Genomic DNA, 15,816 nt, shown 5'->3' with positions numbered 1-15,816 from the left:
TCTCTGGCTCTGACCTGCTGGTCTTCGTATAATCTTTATGAGAGTCACGGACAGGCTTATGACAACGACTGGGATGCAACTGGGCCAGCAGAGCCGGGGGGGGACACTGTCACGGGTGCAGAGGAAGAAGACCGGGATGTCCGGGAGGGTTTGATGCGCTACTTGAAAAGCTAAATAAAAACTTTTGTTATATATATATTGTCTTGTTTTTTAAAGTAACAGTGTGCAATATTGGAAACGACATGAAGCCGCTAGTAGCCCGAACCGTTGAAAAGTGAGAATAGTGCAGAAAGTGGATAATCTGTCGGTGTCCGGCTAGATTTGTTTTAAATGTCCCGTTTGTTCTGGAAACACACTCCGCACTCTTGTTTGCTAAAAACGCAGTCATAAGTGACGATTCTCTCCGTAGTCTGCAGGTTTCCACGTCACCTTTTGGGCTCGCCTCGGCTTGCTTGGAACCTCGACTGAGGTAGTACTAATAAAAGTACCTGGTAGCAGGTCCCAGGGACTTTTTTTCGTAATGGAAAACCCAAAAAAGCGAGTAGAGCCGAGGCGAGTCGAGTAGATACCACGCAGTGGAAAACCGCCATAATAGTGGTTTTGTATTTAAAAGTATAACCAACAGATGGCTTACAATGTAGATTTTCTTAACTGAAAAGGAAACTATGTGAACTTTATCCTGATTGCAATGTTGCATGTCTTGTAAGGCTGGAATAACCAGTTGTCCAAATAATGTCATTAAAAAAATGCAGTTTTTAAGAAGCACTAATGTCATATGTAGTGTAATGAGCTTAATGACAACAGATATTTGATTCAGTTAAATGTGTGCCTTGTTGGTATCAGAGGGAATAGGTGTAGCCTACATCTCTCTTAGTCTAACTTTATTTCTTAGGTGTTTTGTTTTTTAAGTTTTTCTCAGAATGTGCAGTGACTTGTTCCTGATACAATGATCTGCATATCATGTTCACTTAGATCAAGTGTTGCAACACAAGATATCTGTAAAAGTTTGTTTAGAGGAAATGGCTCTAACTGCTCATCTTGACCAGTCAGACAAGTAATCACTGCTTGCCCACTGGCATACATTAAAAAAAACACTATGTCAAACTTACTATATAAATTCACTTAAGTCATCGAAAAGCTTAGAATTGTCTTTAAAGGGAACCAAATTCTGTAATAAACTTCTGTTCTGCAAATCCAGTGTTAGCATGGTCTCCCTGCGTGCTCTGTGCCATGAATGGCTCATCACAAGACACAGTTATAGAAATTTCCCCTTGCTTTTAACTAAACTTCCAAAACTTCCCGGTCCATTTCAAGACGTCAGAAAAACATAAAAAAAAAATAAACGTATTATGCTACACCTACACTGAACCTTTATAGTGTGAGGGTTGAGCATTTAACCATAAGAAACAAACAATTATGGTCATAACAGAACAAGAAATAGACCGATCTATGAAGAAAAATGTCTTTGTGGTTTTATTTTCCTTTCTGTTGATTTAGAAATATCCTAAGTGCTTATTCTTCATGCATCTTAAGAGTTATTGCCCTGAATACAATAAATAATATAAAGATGATAAACATCTCCCTTCAACGCATATGGCAACTTGTTCAACAGTGATCTGACTGCTTTTGTGTCGCACCCTCCTCCCTGGAGCTGCAGATTACACATGTACAGGAGCATAACAATAATTTAGTACAAAAAGTGTAGGGTATGAGGATAAAGGTCGTACAGTTCCAGCAGGGTGGCAATTTGACACCTTTCAAAACAAAGAACAAAGATCAGATTACAGCACCCACAGTGTGACTTCATTCTCTGCTCAGTCTCTCTACTGTAGTTGTTCACAGCCATTTTAATGTTCTGAACGTCGAGGTCAGCTCCTAAACCCTCCTGTTGTCTTCGGTTCAAGTTTCTCCACCAGATATGGGTTTCTTTTAACAAAATTGTCCCCCCCCCCAAAAAAAAAAAAGAAAATCTAATGTTTACATGAAATGCTCTTGACAACTACAATAAAAGATCAATTACCTACTTTCTTTGAGTTTTGGCGTTTCTTTTCGATTTTATAACATTTCAAAAAAAAAAAAATTAAAAACAGATAAAAGAACATCAAAAGAATTTGACAAAAATGTGGGAAAAAGCTTTACGAGCACGGGAAAACCAAAACTAAGAAAACGTCAAATAAAGCCCAGGAGAAAAAAAAATGTTGTAAAAGTTTCAAAAAATGTCAGGAAAAATTAAACAACTTGGAAAATGGTGACAATCAACGAAAACGTGTAAAAAAAAAAAAAAAAAAAACTGACAAACTTAAAAAAAATTACCAAAATGTTGAATTTATTTTTTATTTTGACCTATGAAAACTACAAGTTGCATGGTCGTCAGGAAGACAACACAATGGTTAAGGGCCTCAAGGGGCCCCTGAACCCCACATTGGGATCCTCAGATATAGAAAACTAGACTGTTCAGATCCACACTGTGCTGCCTAATAATATTACCATTCAAGTTCATGATACCTCTCACAACCCCTTGTAGCAAATACATTACAATTACATTTAATTTACATTCAGACAGACTGCTCAAAAGTGCAATAATTCTTAAAGTTTTTATGACATGTATAAATTAGTGTGTTCACTAGTTTGGCTTTGTCGACCGCCAGGTACATCCGATAAAAGGACACATCCCTCGACAACACCATTAGTGGTCAAAAGCTCCGCAGCTCAGTTTTAAATTTAACTCATTCACATTTCCACTGTCAGGATGACAGAAAAATCCCCTGATTAATCCATCTGTGTACACACAGGTAGGCTACACAAAAAACAATAAAAAAAGGACTTCTCTTTATTACTGTTATGCCATTTTTCAGGAAACCCCTGTCACTTTTCCACATGGGTGATCCCAATGCTTCTTTGTCAAAATGAGATGGCATGAAAATCCTATACGAGTACAGAAATCCATAAACATCCATTTCCCTCCACCAAATCCCTTTCACCCAAGGGACGTCTTATTGCAAGGTGGTTCAGGCTTCTTCAAGTCCGTCCAGTATTTCACCAACTCTTGTGAAGAGCCAAGAATATAGGTGATGATCTTGGAGTATTCACACCGATCATATCTTGTGTTGTAAGCTTTGAACTGGGAGGAATCTGGTGGCGATATCGGCGCAAGTCCTAGCTTCTTCATGCACAGTCCAATATAAGCGTCCTCTATGTTGAAGGGTTTGATTGATTTTGAGACCTCTACAAATTTCTCTGGAAGATCATTGGAGAAGACATATCCCATGCCCAGCGTGTAGGTTGGGTATTGGGGATCTGGGTACATCTCCTCAGAGACATACCACTTAGAGTTCTTTGAACGGACAACCGGCCTGTTCCACATGAGCATCCCTGTCAGATAGTTCAGCTTGGGGATGCCTGGCTTCTGTAGCATCATCACTAGATTGTCAATGTTCAGAAACATGTCCGAATCAATCTTCATGGCGTATGGTGCTGTCTGGCAGCGTGTGGCCAGCCAGTGCATGATCACCATGGTTTTGATTGTCAGATTGAGGTAAGTGTCCATAAAGTCGCTCTGGATCAAGTCATGGTGCTGTAGATTCTCATGTTTTAGCTCCTCCTTCAACTGCTCGACAGCAACTCCTCCAGAGAGGCCCAGCATGAACAGAGTAAGCACCACCTCGCCCTGAACCAGGCTTTTATTGCCCCATGTCTGCCGGATGGCGTTCCGAGCTGCCACGTTTGTTGGTGCCACTGGAACCATCAGGACTAAGAAAGGAGTCTTGGTCTTGCACACCTCTTTGTTATCCATGATGAAGTGGTAGTTGTAGGGGTGGGCTTGATGGAACAGAGTACCTGTAGGAGGCACAGTAGGGGATTCTGTGGTTTCATAGCTCTCGTTTGGTTTAGGACTGTGTTTTGGATGGACACGGTAAGGAGGAGGTAGATAAACCTGATTGGTCTGATTGAAAAACCCATCCAACCATGGCAGAAAGCTGCTTGACTGAATGTAAAAGCAGCTGATGAGCACCACACAAAGCAGGAGTAGGAACTTAAACCAGGAGTGAAAGATAAGGCTCTTCTGATGACACAGGTTCACAGCAAGTTGTCTATAAAAAAAAAAAAGAAAAGAAAAAAAAGCAAGAAGTGTAAAGTTAAAACTGGTAGGAATGTGTTAGGGGAACAGGAAGTATAATATAGCAGTAGAGTGAATGACATTGCTGTAAGCCACAACCTTTTTTGTTTACATTTTTAGTATATTGGCACCATTAAAACTATGCCGAATTAACATTAGAATTAGTAGTTTTGGTTTGCAATGTAATGTATTTACAGCGCACTTGCTCGAAACATACACATCTTCAAACTCGGCCTTGATTTTGATCACAACTAACAAGTGGACAATAACACAAACGCCCAATTTCAGCATCACTGTGTTTCAGATGCTCAGCAATTGATTAACCAATTAGTTGAACCACAGATATTTAATCAGCAACTATTTTGATAATTTGTTTTACAAGCAACAAACTAGGCCGACAAAAACCTTATGGTTACATTATCTAAAGTGCGGGAATGGGCTACTTCTGGTCTCAACATTATAGTAAATTGAATATTTGTTTTTGGGACATTTTGTTAAATTAGATTAAACAAGACATGTGAGGATGTCACCCTGAACTCTGGAAACCAAACAACTATATAATTAGGTAAGCCTAAGACCAAAACCTGCATCAAAGCTAGGTTTATTGTGACACGGTCTCCTGTGATGGCCTGATTTACAGAGCAGTAGTATTTTGTCGTGGAGAGAATCATAAAAATACACGAACCACTACACAAACTAATGCAAGAAAAAGGAAGCAGCATGATCAAACCGGATGAGGATTACGGCAGCCAGTAGCAGGTCAGCCCACACACAACAATTTGTAGCCTATTGCTACCTGTTGACTACACCTGTTAAAAAAAACAGATACCGGCAGCTAACTTTAAACGGAGGAAACAGCTAGCGGCTTGATGCTTACTGATTTGAAGCAGTGACACCATGAAACTCGGCGGAGAAAAACCCGAAGAGTCGCCATGGTCTAAGCGGATAGTGGGGCAGCATGGACAACAGGACGCGGGACTTGAGTGTTCTTCGGAGACGGAGAGCTGACACGAGGAAGACCCGGAGGGTGAGTGTGATAACGTGGACGGGGGCAGCAGCGGGGCCCGCTGGGCGGACAGCACCGTCCGCGGAGCCTTTCTGGAGCACCATGACAGAATGCTAAAGTGACGTTAGGAGTTCAGAGCAGTGACATTGCCAGGGGGAAAGTAGGCTAGCTACTTGTTGTTTAAATAGACCGCCACGTGAGAAAGGGTGCGTTGGATATGTGTCAACGAGTGGAGCGTGCGAGCGGGGAAAAAATACATTAATGGGCCATTACATTACTCTAAAAATTATATTATTTAACGCCCCCATAGTTTGCTAAATTCAATTTAACTCAGTTCTATTAATCAACATCGGCCTACTGTTAAGTTATTGGGTTCAAGTAGCCTAACCTAGGCCTACTGCAAAAAAACAAAACAAAAACAAGCCTATAGACTAGGCCTACTGTATTTTAAGTGTTAAACACTGGCGACATCATTAGAACAGGAGTGAGCTATTGACACAGTAGAAATATAACAATAATGTACTGAGGTATATAATAAATAGCCTACCAATCTTCAGCTATAGGCCTATAATAAGCAATTTATACACGACAGCCTCCCTCATTATGAAGTTGAATGAAATACAGAAATAAATCATTAGGGAAATGTATGTAGAAATGAATGCAGAAAATATTATATTCATTATAATTCGATTATATTATTTATTTAATTACAATTCGATTAGTTATTTAGCCTATTTTAAGTGACTGCTCATTTAGGCTATGCATTGTTGTTCTTTTTGGGCCCCTTACAGACAGTCATTAAGTAGGGTGCAAGCTCAGTAGCCTATAATAGTTGGCTGGCCAATCATCAAAACAACCTAATTGTAAAATAAACTGACAAATACCAACACTGTGTTGCTAAAAAGCCAGACAACAACTCTCCCACAGATGCCCTAGAATTTCTAAGTTCATTGCACATAATTTTGTTTTGGTAATTTAATTAATTGCATATTAGTATAGGATTTTGCATCACTTATGTGCCATATTTACAAAGGGAGTCCCTGTATTATTTAATCTCATGGCCGTGTTTTGAAGAGGCCCACAAAAAATCTTGTTTTAATCTTGGTTTATGTTGTGCTCTTATTTCTAAATAAAGATGTGCTTAATTAAAGTACCCCAACTTTATATTGACATCTAGAAAACCTGGGTCCAGTTATTCTAGCAAGGATGATTTCCAGGCAAAATATAATGAAGCTGCCATTGATTGGGTTATGGCTGTACAAATTCATTTAGTCTTTTGTCATTATCATAGCAGGATTACCTGGGGGCCCTGAGCAAACATTTGCTGTTGTCCCCCCACTGACTCCCAAGCTGGCACCCAGTCTGTACCCTGCCACATCCCCCCCACTTGGCCCATAGTAATCCAGCATTGGTCATATAATTAAGGACCTGATAGGCTATTATTAATATGTATAGGTTAACATTTATTAGCAGTAGCCTATACTGAGTATTTGAATATAATTTAACAACGCCAATGAACATAAAATAGGGTACAGTTACCTCTATTCATTTTGTATGACTTACTGTAAATTCTACGGTAATGTTGCACATTCAGACTGAAGGAAATTGGAAAAGTAGGAACCTCCGGAGTGCTCTCAGTGATTCTGTAAGAAAAGCGACTACATGATGTCAAACTGTGCCGTCTTCAGCGGGCGAACATCGGAGGTGAAGCGGAAGTACACAAGCACGGGGAAAGAAATATGAGTTTATATGTGACTGGATGAGGACAATAGGGGATTTTATACGCACGTTCCTTACGTATAAAAGGACCTACGCACCGAAACGTGTTTAAAAAATAACGCCCATAGTTGTTATAAGTGGAACAAATCAAAGTTTTTCAGTGCTGTTAAAGCTGAACAATAGAGTTTACTGCCTTCTAAATATGACTCGGAATTAAAGAGGGTTACCTGTTGCCTTTAGTCAGGGAACAGTCGCAAAAGTGGTCCATTCGGTAAAGTGTTTAGATTTTATTTTAGTGCTATATGTGTGGGAATCTGATAAATTCATGATCAAATAGTTAAAAACGATTTGCAAGTAATCTGTGTTTAACTTTCAGAATAAAAGTCTTTTCATTTGAATGGAGTTAAATAATTTGAAGTCCTTACCTTTTTAGCCAATTCCCACCTGAGCCAGACCCACGATCATCCATGACTGCCGCGACCCTGTATTCCGTATCTCCTTAATCCTTCCCTTCATCCATGAATTATTACTAACCACGACTTCCACGCATAATGAAGTCTACTACAGCGGTGTTTTTTTATATTGAGTGAGTGAGTTACTGAGTGAGGGTGAGAGAGAGAGAGTCTTTCTACTTTGTTCTGTTGAGGGAGCGCCACCATTTACACACACACACACACACACACACACACACACACACACACACACACACACACACACACACACACACACACACACAAGCGCGCACACTGATGGTTACAAGGGCTCAGAAGACACTTGAAAATCCTGGTTGGGAATTTTCGTGTGTGTGTGTGTGTGTGTGTGTGTGTGTGTGTGTGTGTGTGTGTGTGTGTGTGTGTGTGTGTGTGTGAGCAAGCGCCCATGGGACTTTACCACAGTCATTAAGCAGAAGGGAGGCGACACATTCCTGTTTTAACACCACACGTATGTACATCCTCTGGTAAGGAAGATGGTGCAACACTGTTACAGATCCATGTGACACTCTTCTTTTTTTTTTAAAGATTATTTTTTGGGGGCATTTTATGGATTTAATTGACAAGACAGCTAAAGAAATGAAAGGGGAGAGAGAGAGGAATGACATGCAGCAAAGGGCAGCAGGTCAGAATCAAACCCGGGCCCACTGCAGCGAGGAATAAACCTCTATATGTGGGCGCCCACTGAACTACCTGGGCGCCTCATGTTCCACTCTTTTAAGGTTAGGCGGCACATATTTAATGAAAAGGCCAAGTAGCTAACCACATCATCAGCCTCTTTAATAAGTTCCTGATGAACAACTTTGGTTTTGTATGCGTGCTTTCAGGAGAATAACCTCACAAAATTACTGATTGCTTTTTGACTAGTGAAAAGTAGAAAGTTACATATTTTGTTCTGTATTATTAATTTTCCAAATACTGTAGAAAGACTGTATATGTTATTGAGGGGGTGGCAGTAGTTTAGTCTGTAGGGATTTGGCTTGGGAACCAGAGTGTTGCTGGTTCAATTCCCCATACTGATTCTAATACAGTAGTGGACTGGTAGCTGGAGAGGTGCCAGTTCACCTCCTGGGCAGTGCCAAGGTGCTCTTGAGCAAGGCACCAAACAGCCAATTGCTCCGGGTGCCTGTCCATTCACAACTCAGCCCCCTCACTCTGTGTATCTCCATTAGTGCATGTATAGGTACTGAGCATGTAAGTGTGTTTCAGGTATGTTTGTTCTAACAACAGGGTAAACCCCCCTTTCGTCAATAGTGAAACCCAAGAACCAGTCGAGCTGGAACATAACAAAGAACATGTAACCCTGGAGATGTTAAATGGTAGACAAACCCATCATTCCATAGTGGGAGCATTCCTACCTCCATGTCAGCACTTAGACACATGCATTGTGTACAAGTCATAAGGTAACAGAACTGGGTGTATCCAAAACATGTATTCTTTTTTTTTTTACAATCAATTGTTTATTTTAAGTTCCTGAAAGTCAATTATTAAAATTATTATATTATATTATCAAAACTAAATATACATATTTTTCCTCTCACCTGTAATACTATTATCTAGATTATTTTTGTGCGAGTTGCCCAGTGTTGGAGATATCGGACATGTAGATGGCCTTCTCTTGACTATAATGTAACTAGATGGCACTCGGCTTGTGGTGATCAAAGCACCAAACACATGCTTTTGAAAAAATCAACTGCAGTGTCTTTTTCCAGAAATCATCACTGAATTACTCAAGATAATCCACAGACCTGGCTGTGTGCAGTTTTAAGTAGGAACTAGTTTCTTTCTATTGTGCTACACCCGCTAACCATATCACCGTGCAGAAGGAAACACACTCTTGGATGCCTTCTTCGGGGTCAGACGTTGATGTTTAGTTTTTAAAATGTGTTTTTTTGGCTATTTGAGCAGCACAACACCTAGTGCCATCAACTGCATTATAATCAAGAGATTCTGGGTTAAACCGTCCCTTTTTAAAGTAATAGTTTGACATATTGGGACACCAGGGACTTTCCTATGGGGGGTGACTACGCACAACAGTAAGCATGATGGAGTCTTCTTTATTTGACAAAAATCTAAATGCATTTGCCTGTTAGTTCTGACAATTTGATGAACAAAGATGTAGATGAGGCTTGACTAAGTGAAACCCCAATCAAAAAAACTGCTTAAAAAAAATCAGTATTTAAATACCACCATTAAAAACCCAGGGAGAGTTCAACACAGCCAGACTCTGGGCAGTAAAACTGTGATGTGATGTGTGTCAATGTAATGCTCTGCTTTTCAACGTTTTTTTGGCAAATTGCTATTAAACACAGTTGGAGAGGATTTGAATTGCTATAATTTCTCAATTCTTATCATTTTGGCACTGATTTTCCTTTGGGGCTGGCTAATAACTCTTTCGGGGGCGCCAACAATTCCTCGAAATACGTCATGATATTTGCTGTCTTTCCTGCTGCCTTAAAGATGTGAGTTAACTGAACTTATAGTTCAAAGTCCCATGAGTTTTGAAATTGTGAAACCAGCTGAATTTGAGATCACACTTATTCAGTAGGATCAGTTGAAACAACTGATGGTCAGTCATACTGTCAAGCCTTCCAGTTTTCCTTAAACTGTAAAACAGAGGGGTCTCTGGAGAAATGATTACGCTGGCGTCCCGGTCAGGGAGATTAAAATGCTATATGCCAGAAGCCAGGTCGCCCCAGTGAGTGTGAGCTGACCATAGAGTTAACTAATGCTCTGTTTGCATTGTAGCCGGGGACAGGTGAGACATCAGGTGAATCACATTAGGGAGGGGCAGGACAATTAGACAGGCACAAAGCAAAAGGCTCGTTCTAGATGAGCCGGGTCTGCGCAGAATCGATCACCGGCGATCGGTGCCCGTTGCATGCCGGTTAGATTTGTGTCCGACTTGATCCCGACTTGCTCTGACGTCATGCACACGTGGTCAACGGAAATCTCACGAGAGCAAGGCTGCCGCAGTTTTGAGACGCAGGCGGCGCAGTTGCTTTTCAACGACTGCAAGAGCCAGGCAGACCCAGGCGGACCCAGAGCATGCTGGGAAACGCCGGCTTCTCAGCTGATTTAACACCTGATTGGTTTACACCATGATGACGTTTTATATAAACTTTCTATTGTTTTTGAATCGGAGGGATTTGAATTACCATTTGTCTGATTTAAAGACTTATTCTGTACAGAACACACGTTGTGTGGCTGATAGTGACGTTTAGAAGTCAAAAAGACTAAATCCGTTCAGATCACGGATCATCTCCAGTGTGTTGTTAATTAAAATCAGCAACAGATCGCATGTAGAGCATTATGACAGCTACTCTGTCATAATTAAAACAACTAGAGACAGGGTACCAGCTGATATGTGGGTCTGATTATATTTTACTAAATCGGAATCGCACCACAGTGTTTTTGTCACTTCCTGTCCAGTCTAAAGGCGGCTGGAATCGGCTGGAAACTGTCCGACTTTACCGCAGCTTTTTGTCACCACCCCCTGCTGCTGCCGCCTGCTCTCGTCCACTTTACAGGCGAGGCGCAGTTCATCTCGAACAAGCTTAAAGCTGGACAAGACTAGACAAGACAGGAAACCATACTACCAAAATAACACAGGAAGCAGAACAAACAGACACAGGGAAACACAAGATAGGACCAACCACACAAGACAGGGGAGAAAACCGGAACAAAAACACAGAGAAGGCCAAATGGGAAAATAACCCCAAACAAAAACCCCAAACAAAACCCCAAACCACAACACAAATCAAACCTACTGTGAATCCATTACATCTTTATTATTTATTCCCCTTTTTCAGATTTTCTTTCTTCTCGTTTTATTTTTGGTTGTTTTTGTTGGTTCACATCTGTGAGGTAAAAGTTCTACAGTTAATTAAAGTTAAATAAAAAAATAGTTGTAATGCTGCTTTACTCACACAAAAAGTATGGACACAGACACACATAGTACGGGATGTACATCAAACACAGCCGGAGAGAGATTTAATTTTGGGGTGTTTATTGACATTGAGTCATTGTCATAGACATCAACACTGGTGACGTCCTCTGAGAGTGTTGAAGTGGCCCTGATGTACAAATCACATCTGTTGTCAAGTTATTCACTTTCAGTTTTCTAAAAAGTAATGAAAAGTACATTTATACACTTTTACATCTGTGTAAATATTTTTCATATATTGTATGGTATATTTCAGATGAAACACAAGGCACTTGGGACACCTTTTGAAATGCTGTTGATTAGGATCAATCAATGTGCAAACAAGTATACAAGATAAATCATACTGGCCACATTCGGCCATTGTCAAACATTTCCCATTCAAATAATACTGGAGACAGCTTTTTAAACCATTGTTTGGTTTCTTCTTGTGTACCCTTTTGTAAAGCAAATGTGTTCCCATTATTGCCTAATACACACCTTTGTCTACCTTGTTCCTACTTGTTTTCCTCAGTTGGTCTTGTCTAAAAGGCATGGCTGATCCTGTCCAGATCATTGTCTACGATGAATAAGAGAGCAAGGAATGAGCTAAAGTAAACGGCGAGAAAAGGAGTTAGGCTCAAACCTACATTCAGTTGCGTCAAAACGGTTGATTAATTTGTTCTTGCGACTTGAAAAATCACATGGTCAAACAGAAAGCATTGTGTGGATTATAATATTTCATCAAACATCCTCGTGTTTCTCTGGGTTAACACAACCCACAGAGCAGCTGGCAGCTCCACTGAGATCCCTCGAGGACTAGTTAATCAGTAACGATTACTGCGTCATATATTATGATGTGTGGCTATAGGTCTCAGAAGGTTTTAGAAGGGAGCTATTATTCATGTAAATAAAAAGACATGACATAAACAGACATGACAATAAGTTGCCAGTGCTTGATAAACCTTCCAGAGAAACCATCTTTTTTGAATGACAAGACTGAGACAAATACGAAACCGCCTTAAATCAATTTTGTAACAAAAACACGTCTCGTAAACACATTCTGAAAATGACCACAAGAATGTGTTTTTACTTTCAGCAGTCTGTTCATGGGAGTCGCTGTTGAATTGTTTAAAAATCATATTTTGCAGTGCAACCCCTTAATAGCAAAAACTCAAACTCAAAACATGTAGATGGATGTAACATTGGTAGATCCTAACGTTACATTGAGTTATCGTGTATGGACTGTATTTCTTGTTGCTCCCCACAATCCTGCTTTCCCCCATTTTATGTAAGAGTGAAAATGGGTCTGCAGTCAGTGGGGGTTGTCAAACATTAAAACTACAAAAAGGGTAGTGCATCTGCTCTTTTCCTGACCTGGTTTAGTGAATCAAATCTAAGTGATTGTCCACTGTTAACTGTGTAGATGAACAGGAAGGGATTGGTGAATCAATGTATATAAAAGTGTCAGTTCACCTAATTCTCACATATTTTTGCACTTGCCTGGTATCAAGCTATGCAGACACATGTGGTTTTGCATTGCAGGTTTTGAGATATTCACCTGTAAAACATCTGAAAAATACAGAATTGGATTTCTAAGGCTCAACAAGACAGGCTAATATTATTCAAACACGCTGTTTACCTTGTTGGCATCTTAGTTCAGCATGCCAACATTTTGTTATTAACACTAAACACATGGACATAAGCCAAAGTAATGGCTACTTGGGTACTTGGACATAGGCCAAAGTACTGGTGCCAGAGGAAATGTCAAAGCGTCAAAAAGATTGGTAAGATTCATCCTCTGGTGACCATGCATGGCTATAAATGAACAACCCGTTCCCACTCCCCGACTCGTTAAATACTGATGCTTTGTCATTGGCTCTTAGCGTCAGATACTGACACAAAAGAACCCTTTAGCCTCTGTATGGAACGCACCGGGCATAGCAGCAGTTTGACCGCGGCACTGTAAGATGACGCAGTATTAAGAGCGACAACGGATGCAAGCAGTAAGACAGAAAATCTGCGTAAGGAGGCAGGATGGGATGGTAGATGGGTCAAACTACACAGGACTTTTACCCAGTGGATTGGCGTTTATGTCCCTTGAGTCGTACGTTTTGTAACGCCACCCACGATCTCAACCAAAACCAAACTGTCCTCTTCTTGGGCTGCTTGTCAGTTTAACGTACAGTACGTCCCGACCCAGAGCGTCAAAAAGTGACGCCAAGTGTCTGCCTAGCACATCTAAACATGACCCTGAATAATACTTTTTGAATCAATAACAAACCCCAATGGCACCTGACCAATTGCGCTTTTTGACGCGATGGGAGTGAGAATGTGTTGGTAAAACATGTCATGCTAATCCATCAAACAGCCGTTGAAATGTTTCCGTCCATGCCAAAGAGGTACAGCAACCGACCGGCTCTGCTTATTGTGTGGCTGTAAATGATGTTTCAAAATCTTATGTCAAAATGTTTTCACAGCGATGCCTGTGGATGTTATCAAAATAACTTGTGAAAAGAAAGTTACTGTTGAAATTTTCAAATTTCCTTTTTTAATGCTGTTGTCAGTTTTTCCTAATGAGGTCCCCAAATATCTGTCCAACTACTTAAATGACTAATCACGACAATGACAACTATGCAACAAAAGACAGCTTAACAGATTTGATCCTTTTAGATTCAAATGTCCCCAATGTGGGACAAATAAAGGTTTTTCTTATCTCATAAACCTTCAGTATCTCTGAAAGTCATTGAAGCACAGAGAGAATGTTAGGCAAGCAAATAGTCTCATTGTACGTTTATGTTATGTCTTGGATGTGATGAATGGATATTCTATCTGCACTTGTTGGCCTTGACGGATACCACTAGGGGTATGTTTTCTTTTCTCATTTTAATCTGGGTGAACTGATCCTTTTTAAAGTATAAGACTTTTGCAACCCAATACTCTAACGTCTTGTTATGAATTTGTACGCTCAAATGACTTGTGTACATTTCAGTCTTTCTTCAGTTGTTTCTGCGCTGGAATGGCTGAAGTGCTTTTTATGGCTCTGCAGGTGACAGTGTCCTTTGATCCCTCACATGTGCACCCACACGCACACACACGCACACACACACACACACACGCACACAAACACACACACACGCACACACACACACATCCTAGTCATGCATGTATGTTCTGAACACGCAAACCTGGACACACTCCCTGGTTCTACACACATTGCTGAGTGCACATCCTAGCTGACGACAGTTTGTTTAAGGAGGACTGCCTTAGGGGGAACAACCCGCCAGGACAAAGGGTCATTTGGTCTGTGCCCCACTTCTGCAGACAGGTTCAGCACCTCCCCCTCCTCTCCTTCCTCCTCTTCCTCTTCCTCCTCTGTCTCCTTCCCTACCCCCCGTCCCAGACCCCTAAGAGCTCCCAGCCCCAACATCGATGCAGCTGAAAGTCCAAAGTGTAACAGAGGAGAGTCCGAGAGGCCGAGCGGCCCGATGCTGCTTCCTCCACCCATGGAGAAGAGTGTTGCCCCATGGTGGCCCATGGCTCTGGCATGGCAGAAAGCAGAAAGAGGCAAAGAGGTCCCCAGGCCCCCAAGAAGAGCTGTCGCAGCCCCAGGGATGATGATGTGGGCCCTGCCTAAAGTAGGCAGTTCAACAGCACTTAGGTGACTAGGGAGGCCCAGTCCAGCCCCCATCCTGCTCGGAGCGCCTTGCTCCTGGGCAACAAAATGCCCATGGGCCTTGATGTGCTTGCGTAACGAGCTGGGATCTGTGTAGCGTTTCAGGCAGCCTGCCATCTTGCAGTAGTAAGGCTTGTCAACGTAGTGGGTGCGGGTGTGTTTGAAGCGATCGCTAGAGTTGGAGTAACGTTTGCTGCAGCCTTCATAAGGGCAGATGTAGGGTTTTTCTCCTAGTAAAGTAAAAAAGAGAGAGACAAGGACCAAAGAAAGGAGAGACAGAGGGAGGGAGAATGAATAACTGGATTGCAGTATAAATAAATAATATTGACCCTCTGACCAATAGCTCTGCTGTAAATTGTCTGCACATTTGGGCAACATGGATCATGCTAAACTGTCACTTCTCATTGTGAACTTTAAATTGAGCAAGTTACTGAAGATTTATTCCATCATTGCTTTTCAAGGACTTTGAAGTTGAAAGCATTTCAATGAAGTGAAAGAAAGTAAAGTTCTAGAAACAAAACAAAGCAAAAATAGATGGAGCAAGATATTTCAAAATGGATCAAATTAATCCAGCAGAGGCTGAGATACTTTACTGTTAACTGTTAGCGCTTATTATGGGTCAGGCTTCAAAACAGCTGTGTCCTAGACTTCCCATAATACTGTATAACTGGAAATTATAACTTTGATAGAACATATACCCGGTCTTTCTGTTTGTAACGCTGGCTTTTATGTTTGAAATATGTTGAGATGTACCTGACTTTAGTTTATTTCTCGAAATTAGAAAAACTTCTCAACGGATGACATTACACAACTGTTTTCACAGTACTCCTTGTACTGTGAAAACAGTTGTGTAATGTCATCCGGCAGCATGATGAGCATACTTAT

The 15,816-nt window shown here is 41.0% G+C and overlaps 2 protein-coding genes across 4 annotated transcripts in view; both read right to left on the bottom strand.

Annotated features, from left to right (window-relative positions):
• Positions 1–2,513: 2,513 nt before the first annotated feature.
• LOC117961393 (beta-1,3-galactosyltransferase 2-like) lies at positions 2,514–7,446 on the bottom strand. Of its 2 annotated transcripts, none has more exons than XM_034900035.1 (2): positions 7,268–7,446; positions 2,514–4,091 (listed from the first exon to the last, which is right to left on the bottom strand). In XM_034900035.1, the coding sequence occupies exons 1-2, from the start codon at positions 7,309–7,311 to the stop codon at positions 2,978–2,980; spliced, it is 1,158 nt and encodes a 385-aa protein (XP_034755926.1). In that variant the 5' UTR covers positions 7,312–7,446; the 3' UTR covers positions 2,514–2,977. The 2 variants fall into 2 exon arrangements, with proteins under 2 accessions (XP_034755926.1, XP_034755917.1); XM_034900026.1 differs by lacking the exon at positions 7,268–7,446 and adding an exon at positions 4,995–5,262.
• A 3,892-nt stretch (positions 7,447–11,338) lies between these two features.
• Positions 11,339–15,816, bottom strand: part of LOC117960107 (zinc finger protein GLIS2-like) — a 30,943-nt gene continuing 26,465 nt past the window's right edge. Inside the window, exons 7-8 of one of the 2 annotated variants that reach the window (XR_004660068.1) lie at positions 14,410–15,161; positions 11,339–14,375 (exon numbers count right to left, since the gene is read on the bottom strand). Coding sequence is in view for 1 of the 2 variants with exons in the window: in XM_034897695.1 (XP_034753586.1) it covers positions 14,488–15,161 (674 nt within the window). In the remaining variant the exon portion in view is untranslated. Of the gene's footprint in view, positions 15,162–15,816 lie in introns of both variants that reach the window. The other variant, XM_034897695.1, reaches the window with a different exon arrangement.

The sequence above is a fragment of the Etheostoma cragini genome, chromosome 2 (genome assembly GCF_013103735.1).
Source record: "Etheostoma cragini isolate CJK2018 chromosome 2, CSU_Ecrag_1.0, whole genome shotgun sequence".
Taxonomy (NCBI): domain Eukaryota; kingdom Metazoa; phylum Chordata; class Actinopteri; order Perciformes; family Percidae; genus Etheostoma; species Etheostoma cragini.
Note: the sequence above shows the minus strand (reverse complement) of the source record. Positions and strands in the feature narration are given on the sequence as shown.